Here is a 20,429-nt window from a genome sequence, read left to right as displayed (position 1 = left end):
ACCTCTAAGCTTAGACCATCTTCTTTAAAATGAACTGAGCTGCTTCCCGAATCACAGGCACGAGAGGGCCACGCCATTCACCCCTGGACTCTCAGCCCAGAGATGCTGAAGACGCTGCTCCCAAGGGCGGACAGAGGTCGGGGCTGGAGTGGGGGCTCCAGCCCTGCTGGCCCACCTCTCCCTCCCCTCAGTCCTACGCGGGGCTGTGGCCCACACGGCTTATCACAGGTCGTTTGACTCCAGGATACTCCTTAACACCTGCCCGACGTCTCCCAGGCAGGAAGGGGCTACATTAGACTGTCCGACTCGCAGAGGCTTTATTTAGCTCTGCAAGGATCTGTGTTGCTGTGCTGTGCTTAGGCATTCAATGTGTCCAGCTCTTTGTGACCCCACAGACTGTAGCCTGTCAGTCACCTCTGTCCATGGGATTCTCCAGGCAAGGATACTGGAGTGGGCTGCCATGCCCCACTCAAGGACTTGTGCTAGTGTTTGCCTGCATCTTCCCAGATGATGACGTAGCTAACTCACTAAGCCCAGAGACGGAACAGCTTCATGATCCCCCAGGTTTTGTGGAGCACGTTCCCCGAGGTGGTCCCTAACACCGCCTCCGCCGGTGGTAACCCCCAGCCAGGTTCTTCTCTGCCTCGATGCTTTCTGCTTTGTGGCCGCTGGACTCAACTGTCCCCCTGTGGGAACCAGCTGGTACCTGTGGAGTCCCAGCTGAGCTTCCCCAGCAGCCCTGGGCCTCCCTGGGACCCTGGTGGTTTGCAGGGATGCTCGGGGCTGATTCTTCTCCTTCTCCCCGGAGGTGGAAATGTTTAGGCTGTGCTGGCTGCTCCTGGAAGAAGCAGGAAACCTCCTCCAGCCTGCTCCTCACCTGTCCTCCCTGGGACCTGCAGACTGCCCTTGATAGAGCCAGTTTAACTCGTTCATACTTAACAGTATTCTTGCCTGGAGAATCCCACGGACAGAGGAGCCTGGTGGGCTGCAGTCCGTGGGGTCACAAAGAGTAGGACAGGACCGAGCGACTCAGCACACAAGCACAGTTAAATCGAAGACCTTTTCTTTTTCCTTCCCTGGTGGGTGGAGCCAGCCCGCTGCCTGGCGGATGGGTGGGTGTCCCCAGATCCAGGTGACTGGGCGATGGTGGACACCCCTCCCCACCCCCCGTGACGTGAGCCTGGGGCAGTCGTGCCCTCTTCGCCCCTGTGACGGTCCCCTCCTCGGTGCCCTGACGGAATCTCTCGCGTGCCTTGCAGCCTTGACATCACCCATCGAATATCAGAGGAACCACAGCGGGGGCAGCGGCGGCGGCGGCGGCGGGGGCAGCAGCGGGGCCCCCAGCGGCGGGGGCGGCGGCAGCAACCACGGCGGCGGCGGGGGTGGCCCCGGCGGCGGCGGCAGCGGCAGCTCCAGCAGAAGCAGACCCTCCCGCATCCCCCAGCCCGTCAGACACCACTCCCCCGTGCTGGTCTCCTCTGCAGCCTCGAGCCAGGCAGAGGCAGACAAGATGTCAGGTACGTGCACCCCGGGCCCGCCACCGCCTCCTCCCAGCCGCAGCCCCGCCCCGGAGGCCGGCACAGGCCCGCCCGGCAGGGCGCCTCCCGGCAGCGAGCCCGACGGTCCCGAGCGAGACGCCGAGCCGATCCCCAAGATGAAGGTGCTGGAGAGCCCCCGGAAGTCGTCTGGGGGCGCGCCGCCACAGGACGGAGCCGCCAAGGAGGCGCCGCGGAGTGGCCCGGGCCCCCTGCCGCTGGGCAAGGCCAGGCCCGGGGCCCCCTCGCCCCTGCACTCGCCTCTGGCCGCCGCCGCCGCCGCCGCGTCCCCCTCTCCGTTCGGCAAGGAGCCCTTGCCCCCCAGCAGCCCCCTGCAGAAGGGGGGCTCCTTCTGGAGCTCTGTGCCCGCCTCCCCCGCCAGCCGGCCCGGCTCCTTCACCTTCCCGGGGGACAGCGACTCCCTGCAGCGGCAGGCGCGGCGCCACGCGGCCCCCGGCAAGGACGCGGACCGCATGAGCACGTGCTCCTCGGCCAGCGAGCAGTCCGTGCAGTCCACCCAGAGCAACGGGGTAAGAGCGCCCGGCCGCCTGCGCCCGCCTCTGTCCCGCGGCTCTTCTTCTAAACCTCCTGCCTGGCCGCCGCTGTCCTCGTACTAACTCCGGGCTCCTCCGGCTCCTCCTCGGCCTCCCGCGCCGCGGACTCGGCGGGGGACGCCCGCTAACCTGCTCCCGGCGGACGGCGCGCCCCGGGTCTCTACTAACTCGCTCCTTGCTTTGTGTCCGCTAACAACGGGGAACGCAGACCATTAACCTTCCGAATGAATGCAGCATCTCTGAGCTTTTCACATCTTCCGACCAGCCGAGTATCTTGGAACTTCCTCTCTCTCTCGCCGCCCCTGCTTTCCTCGCACTTTTTGTTTTTTTAAAGAGGGGTCCATGTCCTGCCGTCTACCTCCTGCGTAAACTGAAACCTGTATACAGTCTTTAAGCTTTCTGCTCATCGCTTGGTTGTGCCCTTTTATGCCTTAAATTAATCTTTGCAGCGTTTTTGACTCATCTGCTGGAAACAAAACGAAACAAAAAAACTCAAGAAATGCCCAAGAGCAGCTCAAAGCAAACGCAGCTGGCACAAATAGGGGAAGGAATCTCTCCAGTGGAAATATTTGCCCTTCCCCGCCACACACCCCCCAAAAACAAAAACAGCTGCACACGATTCACGGGAAGAGAGACTGCTTTAAGGGCCTCTGGATGCTGGGCTCTGGCCGGCGGCTGGGAGCGGAGGCGCAGGCAGGCTGGAGTGAGGGCGCCAGGCTCTGTCCAGCAGGGGGCGCTGCGGGGCCTCGCCAGTCTCTGTCCTCGTTCTCCGCCCCGGGGTTGCGGTGGTGGGTCTTTCCCCTCCCATCCTGTGGCTTCATCACTGTCCTCCCCGACTGTTTCCTACACGGGCTGATGAATCCGATTCGTAACACCTCCCTAAAAGCATGTGGTGAGGGGATAGAACTGTTCTCATGAGTGTATGTTTGATCCTTTTATAAATTTTTAAATACATTTCCCTGAAAGGGTCTGTTGTCTCTCTTTATCCGAAAAAAAAGAACGCAATCTGGCTTTTGCATGTTTCTCTCTTTCCTCTGGACTTTTCATTAATGCCTTGTTTGGGTTGACTTGGCCTTGTTCTCTCCTCCTGTTTTTCCTCGTGTATTTTGTTCACCGCAATCTTTCTGTGTAATTGAGGAAGAAATCGAGAAATGGTTCTTGGTACGTTTATTAGCCTTTCAGCCTCACTCTCAAAAAGAAGTGGTGAGGGCAGGCATCCTCTGCTGTGGCCATCACCACTGTCCTGGTCGTGGTACCTGACCATGTCCTGCAGAGTGGCCTGGCCCCCCATCGCCTATTAGTTCTGAAATGCTCTATATGCAGGTGGGCATCTGAACGCAACGTCAGCTGGAGGCAAAGATGCAGAGGCCCAGTGATGCGGCACCTAGATGAAGCTCAGGGTGCGGGCACGGCCTCGCCGCTGAGACCCCTGGGAATCAGCCAGGGAGCAGCCCTTGAGCCCATCCGAACCTGGACGCTTTTCCCCCTAAGCACCTGAGGAGGGCTGTGTTTCAGAAGGAACGGCCTCCCCCGCCCCAGTGCAGGACCCAGGGCTGGGGTCTGTGTGTCTGTAAGCGCCCACGGTTAGTGCCCCCACCCCCAGTCCCCCCAGGATGCTCGATCTCAGCCTAGCACACGTGCTGGCAGGGTTTAGGTTGCAAAAGGTGCCTCCTGTTTCTGCCTTTCGCTGTTTCTAATGTGCTCAGTTAGCTGGAAAGGGAAATTGCCAGTGTTTTAAGTGAGTCCAAGGGCCTTACAGAAATGCCCTGGAGGCATGAGAAGACCCCTAGAGGCTTAGCACAGGCATTCAAAAGTCTCCTCGAGGACTCTTATTAAGCATCCCAATTAAGAAGCGCCTCTGCCCAGTCCTCTCCCACCCACTCCGGCGGTCCCAGCCCCTTGGCAGGTCAGCAGCAGCCTCCTCCCTCCTCCTCTGCTTCCGTGACGCTGTCTGTGGTCACAGCCCAGCAGCTGTGCCTAACCCCAGCCTAGGTCCCTCTTCCTCCTTTAATGCGCACCTTTTGGAAAGTTCTGATGAGAGCCTGAGTGGGGGATGTGTCAACCTATACAGTGACTGTGCCAGCGCCCAGACACAGATGCACGACCTCCCTGCGCCCACCCCCTCCCCCCAGGCAGCAATGAAAGGACAAGCCCTGCCTTCCTCCTGGTGACCGGGTGGCCCCCGTAAATTTCTAACCTCCACTCTTCAGAGGGCGAGGATGGTGCCTGGCAGCATCGGCTGAGATAGATTTTTAAATGCCTAATACTTAGGCTGGTGCATAGAAGGTTTTCAGAAACTACTAAGAGCTATTATGATTGTGGTAGAATGCTCAAATTATGAGACAAAGGCTGGTACCTACATGACCAAACATGGCTACGCCACAGAAGTTGGTTTTTGTTCATGTTTTCTGGCAAATGTGGCTTTGTAGTCTCAAAACTGTGGGGTGCTGCTATGTAAGTCATGCTGACGGGATAAAATTGCATAAAGGAGTGTGCAGAGGCCAAAGCCCGACGTGGACAGCGTGGGCATCCCGGAGGAACAGGAACAGGCACCGGACTCCTCAGCCATGACGGGACCGAGCCCCTGGCCACCCCGTTGTGTTTAACTTCACCACCCGCTGCGGGCCCAGAGCCCTGGCCCCTGGAGTTCCCAGCACGCAGGCTCCTTGACAGTGGTCAGCTGTCTGCTCCAATGTGTCATAGCAGCTCAGTAGCCCAGAGCTGACAGGCATGTGGCAAGGTTTCTGAGTGTCGCGTCTACACCGACCCAGGACCTGTCCCAGGCATGCAAGAGTCCAGCGGAGGGAAGTGTCATCCGAGTCCTGAGAAGCCATGGCCATCCAGACGGCATCGTTGGTGGGAGCCTCTGAGAACACACCAGTGCAGCTCCTGACACCTTCTCCACGTCCCAGCTGTTGATAGAAGGCATTGGACGAGGATCTGGAGGTCTCCGCTTCCTCCTCCTCCCGTGGGACAGGGGTCACCTGGTAAATGACAGCTTGGGACAAATACCTTTTGTGTTTCTGCTAGTCTGCAGCAAACACCACTTCAGCTTGTACACCTGAGCAGACGGCCTTAAGAAATGATCTTTGTTTAACTTTTGCAGTCTCACCTCATTGACTGAGTTACTGAACCTTTATTGGGTGCCTGCTACACATGTCAGTCAGTGTGATGGATACTAAAGGCACAGTTGTGCCCTGAAGAGTTTGGGTCCCAATGGGATGCCAAGATATGGGGAAGATAGACTTTTGCACGCCAGGGATGTCCCTGAAACCTGAGCTACAGGGCCAGCGGTGTCCACTGCTGCTCCACGATGCTGAACGTACCCAGGACAGCGGCATGTCTTCAGGACCCAGGAATCACGCGAGCTCATAGGGCCACCCACCACGGGAAGCATAAAGGAGGCAGAGTAACTCTCCGTGAGAGCAGAGCAGTGGTTGGCTTACTCTTCAGGTATCCCGCGTTCTTCTTTTAGGAAAGAAAAAGGTGGAAATGACTAAGGATGCAAAAAGCTTGGCACAATTCTGGAACGTGTTCTCAAAGAACATTTCGTCTGGGAGTTTTGGAGGCCTTGCCATGACCTGCTTTGTCAGTGAACTGAAGAGCTTACTCCTTGCAGCTTCTTAATTTAATGCTTTTTAAAACGAGCATGATGGTCACAGTGACATAGACAGAACCCATCATGGCGTTAAAAGGAGGATGAGCTGACCCCTTGATGGTGTAAGGAAGATGGACCAGAAATAATCAAGCTTCCAAGAGTAAAGTGTTTCGCCATCGCTGTGGCCTTCTTGTCGTTTTAGATTATCCTTAAATTGCTTCTAGAGAAATCTTGATTGTCAGTTACTTGAGTGTCAGCACGCGGACGAGCCCGCTGGCGTCCTCAGACCCCCTTTCAGTTCTGCTCTGCCTTTCTGTCCGTCTCCCCCCCTCCAGAGTGAAAGCAGCAGCAGTAGCAGCATCTCCACCATGTTGGTGACACACGACTACACGGCAGTGAAGGAGGATGAGATAAACGTCTATCAAGGAGAGGTCGTTCAAATTCTGGCCAGCAATCAACAGAACATGTTTCTGGTGTTCCGAGCCGCCACTGACCAGTGCCCCGCAGCCGAGGGCTGGATTCCGGGCTTCGTCCTGGGGCACACCAGCGCAGTCATCATGGAGAACCCTGACGGGACTCTCAAGTGAGTGGGGGGCGAGGGGAGGGCTGAGCGCGGAAGAGGCCTTGGGGGCCCTGGGAGGGTGAAGCCCATTGAGAGAAAGGTGCGCTGCGCTCTGCGGACCACGTTCAGGTCTAAGCGCCGTGTGGAACCACATAGTGATGGTTGGGGTGGCGTGCATCTCTCAGACTTAACGCTGGTGGTGGTGGTGGCGATGGTGGTGTTCAGTCACTCAGTCGTGTCCGACTCTTTGCGACCCCGCGGACTGCAGCACGCCAGGCTTCCCTGTCCATCACCATCTCCCGGAGCTTGCTCAAACTCAGGTCCATTGAGTCAGTGATGCCATGCAACCATCTCATCCTCTGTCATCCCCTTCTCCTCCTGCCCTCAATCTTTCCCAGCATCAGGGTCTTTTCCAGTGAGTCGGCTCTTTGCATCAGGTGGCCAGAGTATTGCTTCAGCTTCCGGATAGTCCTTCTAATGAATATTCAGGGTCAATTTCCTTTAGGATGGACTGGTTTGATATCCTTATTCTGATGGTTTCTTTTAATAACCTGCTTTCACACACACATGGCTTTTTTAAGCCGCTAGATAGAGCATGATGGTATTTTAGTTCCCAGAGGTCTTGGGTAGGGGGTGAGGACTTTCCACAGCCCCCTAACATATAACGGGTATGCTGGGGGTGCATCAGTGAAGAACCTCGTTCTGTAGCTGCAACTAAAGATCACGGGATGCTGTTATCATCAAGCCTTACACATGCTCGATTACTTCAGTCAGGAAACTTGAAACCAAATTTGCTGCATTAAACGTTATTGTAAAGAAGCCTGAATTCAGGTGCTGGTTTCCGACTCTGCCCTTCCCTGAGTCTCTCTGACGACGGGAGAGGCCAGCCATGTAGTTTCTGGGAGTGGAAGCTTTACGGAACTGTGATTTGTAAGCCTCCAAAGACTTCAGCCCAAAAGACCAGACTCGCATCACTGGTGGTCACCTTCCCCTCCAGTCATGGCTGCACCCCGGCCGGGTTTGCAGCCCAGCCTGGCTGGCATTCCAGAATTGCATCCAAACCTCTCGGCTCAGCACCCGCACCCCATGAGACATCCAGGCTTGAGTTCAGCCTGCAAAGAGCTCATCTCCCACAAGAGTCCCTTGCCCTGTTTCTTCTTGATGCACGGGAATATTTTATTCTAGTACACTGTTGAAGAATCCTATTTTATACTTGGTTTTCCCAGAAATATTCCCAGGCTGTGTTTTAGGGTTCTCCAGAGAAATAGTTACAGTAGGGGTGTGTGTGGTTGGGGAGTGGTTATTATGAACATAAGGAAATGGACTTACGGATACTGGTGAGTTCAGATCTGCACTGGGGCCAGCAGAAAACCAGTGGTGCAAGCAGAATGCTGGATAATTCCTTCTTGCTCAGGGAGGCGGGCTTTTTCCGTCCAACTCAGGCCTTCAACTGAGTAGATGCGAGGCCTACCACACCACGGAGGGCAGATGACTTCAGTCAACCAATTACAATTTTAATCTCATCCAGAAACACCCAGATTAATGTTTGACCAAATATTTAGGTCCAGTCAAGTTGATGCATAAAATTAACCATCACAGACATCTTTATAGTTTAATATTTAAAATTTGGTTTAGGAAGCTGTCGGTCTTAATCTGTGGAAATCGCAGAGTTTTCCTTAGCAGCAATCACTGCTGCTAAAGGAATCTCAGTCATCCTGTGTCCACATAAGACGCTTCTCAGCGAGCTTCTCTGATGCTTCCAGGAGTCATTTGCTGAATGCCAGGAAGGCGTGATACTAACGACATGTCGTTCTCCTAGGAAGTCAACATCTTGGCACACAGCACTCCGCTTAAGGAAAAAATCTGAGAAAAAAGATAAAGACGGCAAACGGGAAGGCAAGTTAGAGAACGGTTACCGGAAGTCTCGGGAAGGACTGAGCAACAAGGTATCTGTGAAGGTGAGCACGGCGTCGTCAGGAGCCTGTGCACCTCAGGAAGCGATAGGGGCTGGCCCCGGCCCAGGAGGGGTCATGGACCTGGTGCCCTGCCTTGCCCAGCAGCGACCCGCCTCCCTCTGCCCTGTGAGCAGACCCAAGGGGCTTTGGAGGGGGCTCATGGGGTCAGAGAGGCGCAGGTACGCTTAGGTGTTCTGAGCAGCAGGTACGTGGGTGTGCATGGCCCTCAGTGGGCGTATGCGTGGCTCAGGAGGAACACTGCTCTGTTCCCAGTGAAGTGTGAGTCCCCCAGTCACGTCTGACTCTCTGCGACCACATGCCCTGGAGCCCGCCAGGCTCCTCTGTCCATGGGATTCTCCAGGGAGAAATACTGGAGTGGGTTTCCGCTTCCTCCTCCAGGGAAGTCTTCCCAGCCCAGAGATGGGACCCAGTCTCCCGCATTGCAGGCAGATTCTTTATCGCGTGAGGCGCCAGGGAGACAGATTCTGAATCCTCAGAAGCAGACAGAGCTCAGGGCAGCCATGGCCCAGTCCAGTGCTCACTGGCTGCAGTGAATTCCCTTGGCGGGTGCTCCAGCCCACATGACTCCTGGAATCAGATTGCCTTAAACCTGTGTGGGTTTTGCCTGGAAAACAAGGCAGTATCTCCTGAGGGGAATTCAAAGCCCCCAGCTCAGGGCTCTGGCCGTTCTGCAGGAGGGGGTCCAGGGACCCTCTGAACTCAGCTCACAGGATGGGAAGAGGGGGCATCTCTGAGTTTTTTGTGTTTGTGAGTAGAAGGAAAAACTACATTTGGGTGACACGAAGCTTCCCAGTGCATTCAAAGGCAGTGGGAGCGTGGTCGATTTCGATTGATACCCAGGCAAGCCATATCACGTTTCCTCTTATCTTTCAAAAATAACTGTAACCCTGGAATGAAAGCAACATATCTCAAAATAGCTCGTGTATCTGGTTAATCACTGTGTGGTTTTTCCATTTCAGCTTCTCAATCCCAACTACATATATGACGGTGAGTCCTGTTCTTTGTCTTCTGGTCTTTCAGAGTATAGGTCTGGGGAGCATTTGGGGACACTCAAGTTTATCCTGTGGACCCAGGTTTTCTGTGGAGCTCTGCGCCTGGGCAGCATCTCGTTTCATTTGTTGGGGGAGGCTGGTGGGCGCCGGGCAGGGGCCGGACGACTGGCCTCACTGACTCCTTTCTCACGCAGTTCCCCCAGAATTCGTCATCCCCTTGAGTGAGGTCACGTGTGAGGCAGGCGAGACCGTTGTTCTTCGATGTCGGGTTTGCGGCCGCCCCAAGGCCTCCATCACCTGGAAGGGCCCTGAACACAACACCTTGAACAACGACGGTCACTACAGCATCTCCTACAGGTGAGGGAGGCCCCCAGGGGTCCGGGTCTCTGGCAGTGAGCAGGACCTCGTTCCACCAGAACCCCCACGGTTGATTCCCTGGGTTACCTCGGCCCTGAGACGCCTCCCCTGAGGGGATGTGTTGTCCCCTGGGTGGGCAGCTAGGGTTGGAATCCCACTTGAAACTGCCCATCAGCACTGAAGCACCTCGTTTCCTGTGACACCGCAGGAGAGAGGTTGGGGGGCTGGCGTGGGGGTCGGGGCAAGCCTTTGTGAACGCCCTGGGCCCTCCCCTGCTGCAGCGACTTGGGAGAGGCCGCTCTGAAGATCGTGGGTGTGACCACTGAGGACGACGGCATCTACACGTGCATCGCGGTGAACGACATGGGGTCAGCCTCGTCTTCGGCCAGCCTGAGGGTTCTAGGTGAGCTATACCCCGAGCTCCCCCACACAGCCGACGAGTCCTGAGAGGCATGGCGAGTCACCCGGGGGCTGCGAGGAGCCAGCCAGCCTCTGGGATGCCTGGGAGGGTGACCGGGGGCAGGGGTGGTGCCCAGCAAGGGCTTCTGCCCACGGCCACTGAGCTCATGAGCCTCTGATGCCAGCCGCCAGGTGGAAGCAAGGCATTCTGTTCTCTTAGAACTCAAAACACACTCTCGTCTCCAACTTCTTCCCTGTCTGAGTATTCAGTTGATGCTTTGATGCTAAGAGGACCTCTTCTGAGTTGGTCTCATGTAGAAGGAAAAGAAAGAGGGGAGTGTGGGTGAGTCCTGTGCAGCCTCTGTGTGCATCCTAGACCCTACAGTCCTGCCGGAGGGTGGGTCCTCCCAGCCCTTGAGCGCAAGGTGACCCTGATGGGACTAACACACTCCCAGAAAGGCCTGATCTCGCTCCTCTGCTCAACTCTGAACTGCTGGAGGCAGAACCTGTATCTTAGGCCTTTTAGAATTTTTGTTGCATTTCATGTATGTAGATGCTTAGTGAGCAACCACATACCACCCGATTCCCAGCTCCCGTTTCACAGGAGGCCGCCATGTGATGCAGGGCCGCTGAGGTTTCTCTTGGGTCCTCCAGCCACACCAGCTATAGGAAGCCACTTCCAGGAGTGAAAATTAAAGAATTAAATAAACTTTTAAAAAACTAAGAATAAATAGAACAACTCCAAGGTGAATTGAGTCCAGGAGTGCTCTATGTGTAGATAGTACATAGAATCGTCTTAGAACTTTTATCCCCTGTATTTTAATCCCATGTATTTTAACCTCAAGTCAGAGAAAGGAGGGGTTCTCCTCTTGGGTTCACAGCATAAGAAAGAAAGGGAAAAAAAACCTTGAATTTGACCATAGAGAATAACCAGTGTTCTGATTTTTAAGAGGTGTCACAGAAATTATACAGGTGATTTTTTTTTTTTTTTTTTTTTTTTTTTTAGTAAGTCACTAGTGAAGCAAGGAAGTTTGAGAGACACAAGACTTCATTAGGCTTTCGGAAGTGCGAGTGGAAAGATAATGGAAAAGCAAGCATGTGTTTATTTCCATCACTAAATCCGTCTCTGTCTCAAACTGAGTCCCAGCACACACGCAGTGTGGACCTTATCCTTCTGGTCTGTCTCCATTCCCTCGAGCCTCCATTCAGACCCTTAGCAGCCCCTCCGGCCACCGAAGTGAACGCAGGGCTCCAGTCTCCGCCTGAGAGGCAACCCGCTCAGCAGACTCAGGGATGCTCCTCTCTTGCAGGTCCAGGGAGTGACGGCATCGTGGTGACCTGGAAGGACAACTTTGACTGCTTCTACAGTGAGGTGGCCGAGCTCGGCAGGTACGGCGGCACACCCGGGGCCCCTCCCAAGCCAGCGAAGCGACAGACAGTAGGAGCACACGGAGGAAGTTGGCACGTTCTGCCAGCTGCTGGAAGTTAGGCGTTTTGCATCTGGAGTGTAACTGTAGCTGCCTTTCGATATTAAGCACTGAGGAAGTAAGAGAACAGGTCCAGTGCAGGCGCCCAGCGAGAGTTAAGCCTGTATACCATGAGCCGTCCAGTGACGTGATGGAGTCTCTCCGGCTCTGCGTCCAGGGCGGCTCTGGCTACGCCCCATCCTCAGGGGATCCGGGGGAGAGTCGCAGACCCTTTCTGGTGGGACGTAGTTCGTGGAATCCTGTTGAGGGAGGCTGAAGCTGCCCTTCAGGTCTCGGCAGTGCCTAGAGATTTATAGCACGAACCAAGAGGGGGCTTCAACCCAAAGAGGGATGTTTGTCTGCAGATGGCAGCCAGGGCTCAGGCTGGCAGGACGTCATGTGGCAGGAAGGGGGTCGGAAGCATGACCGCCCAGCTTGTCCCTGTTTAAAAGCTTCCCGGGAAGCCCCGCAGCGGCCAGGGGTACACTCCAGTGGCCTTTCCTGGGTGTATCCCTGGAGTGGCCAGCTCCACGGATCCGTGCGCCGCCTGGGTGGATCAGCCTGATGTGTCGGTCAGTCGTCTGTCATGCCCGTCAGTCCTCTGTCGCCACACGAGGCGTAGCCCTGCTGTCCCGAGCAGCGATGTTATCACTTCGTGCCACGTGCCCCTGACAAGGCAGTTACTCCCTTGGTCCCTCTTGGGCTCGGTCAGCTGGCCCCCCATGTGTCTGCGGCCGCTCTGCACATAGACGCCCGCCCCGGGCTTCCTGGTATGATGGCAGAGCATCCCAGGAGCGCAGAAGCAGGAGCCGCAGCCTCTTGGGGCCCAACAGCAGCACTTTCTCCATAGTCTGTGGACGGAGCTAGCCACCTGCCAGCCCAGATTCAAGGGAGGAGAATAGACTCCACCTGTCTGTGGGAGGGGGTGTCCCGATGGCACTAGTGGTATAGAACCAGCCTGCCAATGCAGGAGACATGAGAGATGTGGGTTCGATCCCTAGATCGGGAAGATCCCCTGGAGAAAAAAATGGCAACCTGTTCCAGTATTCTTGCCTGAAGAATCCCATGGACAGAGGAGCCTAGCAGGCTGCAGTCCATGGGTCAGACACAACTGAAGCGACTAAGCTTGGCATGGCATGGTCTGTGGGAGGAGGAGCCCCAAATAGCGTGCCCACGGCCCACCCTCCCCAGTCTGCCCCTGGCCATAGAGTTATATCTGTCCCTCACATTCCCAGCCCCGAATCTCATCCCATGAGGGCAGCAGGCTCAGACTTGAGGGCCCAAGGCCCTGTTACCTGGATCCGGCCAGGGTGCAGCTGAGGCTTCCCCGGGGCGGCTCACTGGGTGCAGCCCAGAGACCACAGACTAGAGACGGGTGAGTTAGCAGCCCCACACGCACGCCCTGCAACGGGAGGACAGGCCTGGTGAGGCAGGAGACTCTGCTGTCCGAAGCGGGGGGCGTGGGGTGGCAGGAGCCGCTGGGCCGGCCGTACCGCGCGTCTTCACACGGTGCGGAGCGGTCTCCATGAGAGCGGAGGTGGGAGCTGCCTGGGCCGTCCTGAGGTCTCTGCTGACAGAGGTCAGAGTGGAGAAGTCACACAGCCGCCTCCATCTGTCCCAGGAGGGGGAGACACAGTCGCAGGCGCGGGCGGCTCCCTTCGGGCCGTCGTGCGGCCGCAGCCCCTCTGCTGTGGCAGGGAGAGCAGGGCCGCGGCTCAGGAGGCCGCGCGCGTCCCGTCCACCTGGGTTAATGGGGTCTTTCCTCCGTGACCCGCTCGGCGCTCGGCGCACTCTGAGAGTGATCTTCCCCACCTGCTTTCCAGGGGCAGATTCTCCGTCGTGAAGAAATGTGATCAGAAAGGAACCAAACGAGCCGTGGCCACTAAGTTTGTGAACAAGAAGCTGATGAAGCGCGACCAGGTCACCCACGAGCTTGGGATCCTGCAGAACCTCCAGCACCCACTGCTGGTGGGCCTCCTGGACACCTTCGAGACCCCCACCAGCTACGTGCTGGTCCTGGAGATGTGCGTACACGCTCTGCCCCGCCTCCCCCTGGCCCCCAGCCCCACTCCTCTCCCCTTCTCCTGGCCACCAGCCCCCCTCCCCCTGGCCCCCGGCCCCCCCACCTTCCCTCCTCCTAGCCCCCCCTCAGGCCCCCAGCCCCCCTCCTCTCCCCTCCTCCTGACCCCCAGCCCCCCTCCCCCTGGCCCCCAGCCTCCCCTCCTCCAGGTCCCCAGCCCCCCTCCCCCGGCCCCCCCACCTTCCCTCCTCCTAGCCCTCCCTCAGCCCCCTCCTCCAGGCCCACAGCCCCCCTCCTCTCCCCTCCTTCTGGCGCCAAGCCCCCCTCCCACTGGCCCCCAGCCTCCCCTCCCCCCAGCCCCCCCACCTTCCCTCCTCCTAGCCCCTCCTCAGCCCCCCTCCCCCTGGCCCCCAGCCTCCCCTCCTCCAGGCCCCCAGCCCCCCTCCCCCTGGCCCCCCCACCTTCCCTCCTCCTAGCCCCCCCTCAGCCCCCCTCCTCCTGACCCCCAGCCCCCCTCCCCCTGGCCCCCCTTCCTTCCCTCCTCCTAGCCCCCCCTCAGCCCCCCTCCTCCTGACCCCCAGCCCCCCTCCTCCAGGCCCCCAGCCCCCCTCCCCCTGGCCCCCCCACCTTCCCTCCTCCTAGCCCCCCCTCAGCCCCCCTCCTCCTGACCCCTGGCCCCCCTACCTTCCCTCCTCCTAGCCCCCCCTCAGCCCCCCTCCTCCTGACCCCCAGCCCCCCTCCTCCAGGCCCCCCTTCCTTCCTTCCTCCTAGCCCCCCCTCAGCCCCCCTCCTCCTGACCCCCAGTCCCCCTCCTCCTGGCCCCAAGCCCCCCTCCCCCTGGCCCCCAGCCTCCCCTCCCCCCTGCCCCCCCTACTTTCCCTCCTCCTAGCCCCTAGCTCTACCACCAAGTGATCTTGCTGTTTATTGTCTCAGAAGGATAGGAACTGGGATTTTAGAATTCACAGAACTTCTGAAAACATGTCTCCTATCAGAGACCACAGTTTTAGAGCTTTCCAGCGATACCAGAGGGGAATATACAGTCTCTGTATGAGCTGCCTGTTACGGAGGCGCACACCTAGCATCCAAATACCCCCCACCCTGACCCAGGCTCCCATGGGGTCTCAGCCAACCTGGCGATGCCACCAGGTTCCCTCAAGGCCAGACCTCTGCAGACCACACCCCTACTCGTGACCTCAGGCTGCCCTGATCCTGTGTGTCTGCCAGGCTGGGGGGCACCTGGAGTGGGCTGAGTCAGACCTGCTCCTGTCTGCCGCTTTGGGCTCCCAGCTCAGGCCTGGGGCCTGTCCAGTCCCTCGCAGAGCTTGTCAGGCCCTGCAGAGGGTGCTTAGATGGGAGGGTGAGGTGCGCCTCGCTGAAGAGCGCCCCCTGGAGGGCGTGGGTCCCTGTGACACTCACCGGGCCCTGTGTGCTTTCTCGGGAAACACGTGAGTGGTTTAAAGATAAGGAGTGTGGAACTTATGACCTGGGAGCAGGCATCCGCGGCCAAGAGCAGCTTTGCCCCCGGGGGTATTCGGCAAAGTCATTGCTCGACATCCCGCAACAGCATAGGACGGCCTGAGACACAGAATCTCTGGGCCAAAGTGTCAGTAAAGCCAGCGTGGGAGCCCGGCCCCTAGAACGTTCTGGTCTCTCACAAACATCTCATCACTGAGCTTAAGTTAAACTCCTGTCCTGCTTTTAAGAGGGAGTCACTTCCTGCACTCACTTGGGTTTATGGCGTCACTTCCCTTGGCCCAAGCAGACCTCCTGCGCCATTTCCTAGCTCCCGAGTCGCTGTAGAAAGCGAGTCTCCCAGAGTCAGCGGCGGGGACCTGCTCCTCGCTGGCAGGGCTCCCTCGAGGCCCTGCTCCTGACTTTCCGTTGGTCTTGTTTCCTCACAGACACGCTGCCCCGGGGCCCAGGGCCGGCCTCAGCACTCCCCCGCCGACCCCCCAGGAGAGGGGGTGTTCCGGGAGTCTCCCCACCGCGGGGGTCCCGCTGGAACCTGTTCAGCCTGTTCAGCCCCATCGCTGGCCCCTCGGCCCTCCCCAGCCTCCCCCGACGCTGCGTCCTGGGCAGAGGGCGGGTCAGCGGACCGGGGCCTGCATCTCAGCCTCGGCTCCTGGCGCGTCTCCGCTGCCTGAAGGGCTGTTACGGGGCTCAGGTGGTGTCCAGGTGGAGACTGGGCCCCTGTGGGCCCTCAGGGCCTGGGAACGTGCCTCCTGGTTGTAGACGCTTGATGCCTGAGAGCTGCTGCTCAGCTACCCCCAGGGAATTTTAGCAAGACAAAGAGGCCTAGACTCCTCGTCAGAATCTCCTTCAGGCCCTCAAATTCCGGTTTACATTTGCAGTGCATTCAGCTGTCATTTCTTTCCACTGGAAAACTAAATGGTCGGACCTCATCATACTGTTAATGGGATTTGTTTTCATAACAAACGACTTCCTACCAAAGTTCCCTTGATCACTTGTCATTACCAGACAGTTGGCTGATCTTCCTGTAAATTTCTGTGTTGCAAAGAGACGACAGAGCTCAGCCCAGCATTCAGAGAGGCCGGAACCAGACCACCTCCTTGCAGTTCCAGCCTCCTTTACAAGCTGTGTGACTTTGGGGAAGTTACATACTTTTCCCATGCTTCCATTTCCTCATCTGTATAAAAGGGGAACAATAAAACACTCTTCCCAGAGAGCTGTCATGAGGATTAAGCAAATGATAGAAAGCATTTAGTCCCTGGCACAGGGCAACTCTGTATAAGGGTTCTTTAAAGTTAAAAGTGATTTCACAGTAGGCAGACTCTGAGTCTAGCGTGAAGCCCACTTTATTTATATTCTCTCATTTAGCCATCACATCCCCCATTTTACAGCTGGCAAGACTGAGGCTGGGGGAGGTGGTCTCACATTATTCCCTCCCCAGCAGAGTGCTTACTGTGCGCCAGGCAGTCGCCCAGGTCATATGCTCACGTCCAGGGAGCAGGTCTGAGTCAGGCCTGCTGGGGCAGGGTGGCGGGGGCGCCTGGGTGCACCCATCTCAGCCTCCCTGTTCCCTGTGTGGGTTCCGGCTGTCTTGCTCCCCACTCTCCTCCACGATGACGTTAAAAGGCGTCACTCTGCTGATCCTGCTCTGCCTCCAGGTAGAGGTGTGGTCCCCAGGCGCTGCTGGGACATTGGCAGCCGGGTGCAGAGGTGAGGTGTGCGTGGCAGTCGCTCTAAAAGTGACCGACCGACCCTGTAACACGGCCGCACGCCCCTCACTCCACAGGGCCGACCAGGGACGGCTTCTGGACTGCGTGGTGCGGTGGGGGAACCTCACGGAGGGGAAGATCCGGGCGTACCTGGGGGAGGTTCTGGAAGCCGTGCGATACCTTCACAACTGCAGGATAGCGCACCTGGACCTAAAGGTGAGCGGGGCCCCGGGGATGGGAACGCCAGGTGGCCTCAGCGCATCCACTTGGGACACGACACACGCTCCTGGGCCGTCCCCTGGATCCAGGCCAGGAGCCCCCCAGGAACCAGGAGAGTCGCAGGGGGTGGGAGATGGGAACGCGGATGTCTAGTCTCTGCTCTAGAGTTGGCTTTTCAGTAATGTAAACAAACCGGAACATAGTAGACTAACATGTCAGATCTGCAGATAGTTCATAGAGTTCCTGGGGTGGGAACGGGGCAGGGTGATGGAGGCAAGGAGGCGCAGTGTAGCCGTCGATGCCAGGAAGGAGAGTGAATCCCAGGCTTTGTACAGTGGCTACGAAGTCCCTTGGAAGTCCCAGACAGCAGTGAGTCTGTGTCGCACTTGAACAGTCGGCCTCATAGATTCCTGGAGAGCCCCAGCCCAAGAGCGGGGTGGTGGGAGTTCCCTGACGGCTGTCTTGTCATGTCTCCCAGCCCGAGAACATCCTCGTGGATCAGAGCTCAGCCAAGCCGACCATCAAGCTGGCCGACTTCGGAGATGCCGTCCAACTCAACACGACCTACCATATCCACCCGTTGCTGGGGAACCCCGAGTTCGCGGCCCCCGAGATCATCCTGGGGAACCCGGTCTCCCTGACCTCGGACACATGGAGCGTGGGCGTGCTGGCCTACGTGCTTCTCAGCGGCGTGTCTCCCTTCCTGGACGACAGCGTGGAAGAGACCTGCCTCAACATTTGCCGCCTGGACTTCAGCTTCCCAGAGGACTACTTCCAAGGAGTGAGCCAGAGGGCCAAGGACTTCGTGTGCTTCCTACTGCACGAGGACCCCGCCAAGCGCCCCTCGGCTGCGTTGGCCCTCCAGGAGCGGTGGCTGCAGGCGGGCCACGGCCACGGCAAAGGCGCGGGCGTCCTCGACACGTCCAGACTGACCTCCTTCATTGAGCGGCGCAAACACCAGAACGACGTTCGACCTATCCGTAGCATGAAAAACTTCTTACAGAGCAGGCTTCTGCCTCGAGTTTGACCTGTCTTGAAGTCCTTTCTCATTCTCTTTCACCTGCCAATCAGCCGTTAAATCTGACTTTGTTTTTTTTTTTTTTTTTTGGAAGAGAAAACAACAAACCAACGACGATGTAAGCAGTCCGCTGCCCGATTGTCCCGTCGTGTGACACCGCGTGCGTTCCCAAGCGAGCCGTGCCCTGCAGCTGCCTGGGACTCGGGCCACAAGCCCTGTGGGGTGTGGGGGGGTGGAGGCCTTCTGGAACACTCTGCGAGAGCGGAGACAGCATTGCTGGGTCAGTCTTTTATTCAGGTTTCTGCAAAAAAAAAAAAAAAAACAATTAAAAAGAAACTTTTTTAAATGAACACAAATAGCATTTTGCAAATTGAAAACATTTTCCAGGATTTATTCAAGGAAACAAATGCCTATGTTCAACCACTGGTGTTAACGAACAAAACAAGATACTGGACACCTCTGGGGAAGACCCCCACCCCCCAACCCTACCCCCAGCGGCAGCCTCATCCAGCTCGGGGGTCCCCCTGGCTCTGAGCTTTTCCAGCTACCCCGTCTGTGTGCCTCTCGCCAGGACGCCAGACTGGGCTTCTGAAATGTGCATTCAACCTCAAACTTTTGCATAAAAATAGAATGAATCGTTTTGCTCTGATGAAATGTAGGCCTTACTTGTACATAAGACTGGTCCTGCCTTCGGTCTGTCCTTTCTCCCCACCCCTGCCTTCCCACCCACCGCCCGGGGCTTCCTTTAGCGGGGGTTCAAGGGGTCTGCCCATCCACAAGGAGGTCAGGTTGGGTCCTGCCCTGCTACCCCCTCCCCACCCGCCGTGTCCCACCCCTAAGCCGTCAATCAGATTGTTGAGCAGTATACAGTCAGATGAAAATACTGTAAATGCACTCATTGGGGTTTTTTTTTTTTTTTTGGTTTTATTTCATATCATGTGCAATGTTGTGGCTTTAACATTTTATGCAACTATTTATGAAGACCTCTGTTGTACCTGTAATAAATATATAGAAAAAGCACATATTCGTACAGTGAGATTTATGGTTTTGTGCGTGTGTCGGGGGCGGGGTGGGGGGGTGGGGTTCATAGCCCTGTGCCATCGGTTCAAGGAGACAACTCTTGGTGAAATTTGTCAGTTTTGAGGACTGTAAAAAGTGATTTCATACTCTGAATATAAAACTGGATAATAGGGTAATGTTTTAAATTTTATTATGCTATTATTCAGAATGCCAAAGTATTATTTTTTTTCCCAAAATCAGTCTGGACATTTCCTACTTTTTAGACTTTTTGACATTCAACTTTCTGTACAAAAATTGGCTGGATTTTGAGATTTTGGTAAGAAATAAAAGCCAATTAGGCACCAGCCGCCTCGAGGCTGGCATTGATGTCTGTGGCACTGTAGTGTGGGAGGCCCTCAACAAAAGACGCTGGGTTTCTGGGCACGCTTGAATTTTTCTGGATGTCTTTTTATCTTTGTTGTGTGAAGTACACTTTAAAAAAAAGACCAGCCCGCTTCCCAAGCCAGCCAGACACCTGGGTCTTCAGCCATAAACTGGCATAGTTCAAGCTTTGCAGCTTCCAATGTATTTTTATTTATTCTTTTGTTGAATTTTTGTTTGTTTGTTCCTTGTAAAATTGTACAGAAACTTTTTAAAAGAAATTGGATTCAAAACTGGATGTGTATTCGTAACCTCACAACTTTTATTTGTGTATTGTTTCTTTTATTATTTCAGTTAAATTTTTACATTATTTTGCATGTATATTTCTTTGTACAGAGACCTTACATGTTTACACAGTATGATGTGATGTAAATATTTTATTTTGCCATCAGTTATTTTAAAAAATTAAACATATTTGCCTGATGTTTGTGTTAGACCTTTTATTTAAATTGGTCACTGTTGAATCAAAAAGAGATGGATGAGGGAAACCCTGAAGGGGAGGCCTCTGCTGAGTCAGGAGGGGCGTGGGGAGAAGAGTATTCTGGATTGGGAACCTGCTGTAGGCCACATCCAGAAAAGGGAGTCTGGTGAGGCTCCTGCAGACTTGTTCACAACCCAGACTCAGAAGAAACCTGCCTGTGACCCAGAACATCAGCTGACTATTTACAGAGAAGCTGTGCCTGTCCCAGTTAGAGTAACTAAGGCACTTGGTTCTTAATGAACACAGAATCCAAAAAGGAAAAGGCTGTCACATACTGGCCACAGAAAAGCAAAACTAACATTCAGATGGATTTAAGAACTTGAAAGGCTTCCCGGGTGGTACCAGTGGTAAAACCAGCTGCGGATGCTGGAGACAAGAGACGCAGGTTCGATCTCCTGGTTCAGGAAGATCCCCTGGAGGAGGGCACGGCAACCCACTCCAGCATTCTTGCCTGGAGAATCCCATAGACAGAGGAGCCTGGCGGGCTACAAAGTCCATAGGGTCACAGAAAGTCGGACGTGACTGTAATGACTTAGCACACACACAAGGACTTGAAACACTTAGGTTCAAACACCTGAATTAGGAGCAAGCCCAATAATCCGTGTCTGCAAAGACTCCTCAGTGGTGGCTTCT

The 20,429-nt window shown here is 56.1% G+C and overlaps 1 protein-coding gene across 2 annotated transcripts in view; it reads left to right on the top strand.

Annotated features, from left to right (window-relative positions):
• The window catches only part of TRIO (trio Rho guanine nucleotide exchange factor), a 353,621-nt gene extending 333,883 nt beyond the window's left edge, over positions 1-19,738 (top strand). Inside the window, exons 48-57 of one of the 2 annotated variants that reach the window (XM_061129325.1) lie at positions 1,260-2,065; positions 6,023-6,270; positions 8,069-8,207; positions 9,185-9,212; positions 9,412-9,574; positions 9,856-9,977; positions 11,284-11,362; positions 13,263-13,463; positions 16,716-16,854; positions 17,336-19,738. In XM_061129325.1, coding sequence (XP_060985308.1) covers positions 1,260-2,065; positions 6,023-6,270; positions 8,069-8,207; positions 9,185-9,212; positions 9,412-9,574; positions 9,856-9,977; positions 11,284-11,362; positions 13,263-13,463; positions 16,716-16,854; positions 17,336-17,884 — 2,474 coding nt within the window. In that variant the 3' untranslated portion in view covers positions 17,885-19,738. Of the gene's footprint in view, positions 1-1,259; positions 2,066-6,022; positions 6,271-8,068; positions 8,208-9,184; positions 9,213-9,411; positions 9,575-9,855; positions 9,978-11,283; positions 11,363-13,262; positions 13,464-16,715; positions 16,855-17,335 lie in introns of those variants that run through there. The other variant, XM_061129326.1, reaches the window with a different exon arrangement.
• The last annotated feature ends 691 nt before the right edge of the window (positions 19,739-20,429 follow it).

The sequence above is a fragment of the Dama dama genome, chromosome 25, assembly GCF_033118175.1.
Source record: "Dama dama isolate Ldn47 chromosome 25, ASM3311817v1, whole genome shotgun sequence".
Classification (NCBI taxonomy): domain Eukaryota; kingdom Metazoa; phylum Chordata; class Mammalia; order Artiodactyla; family Cervidae; genus Dama; species Dama dama.
The sequence above is the reverse complement of the archived record's forward strand: the minus strand, read 5'-3'. Positions and strand labels throughout refer to the sequence as shown.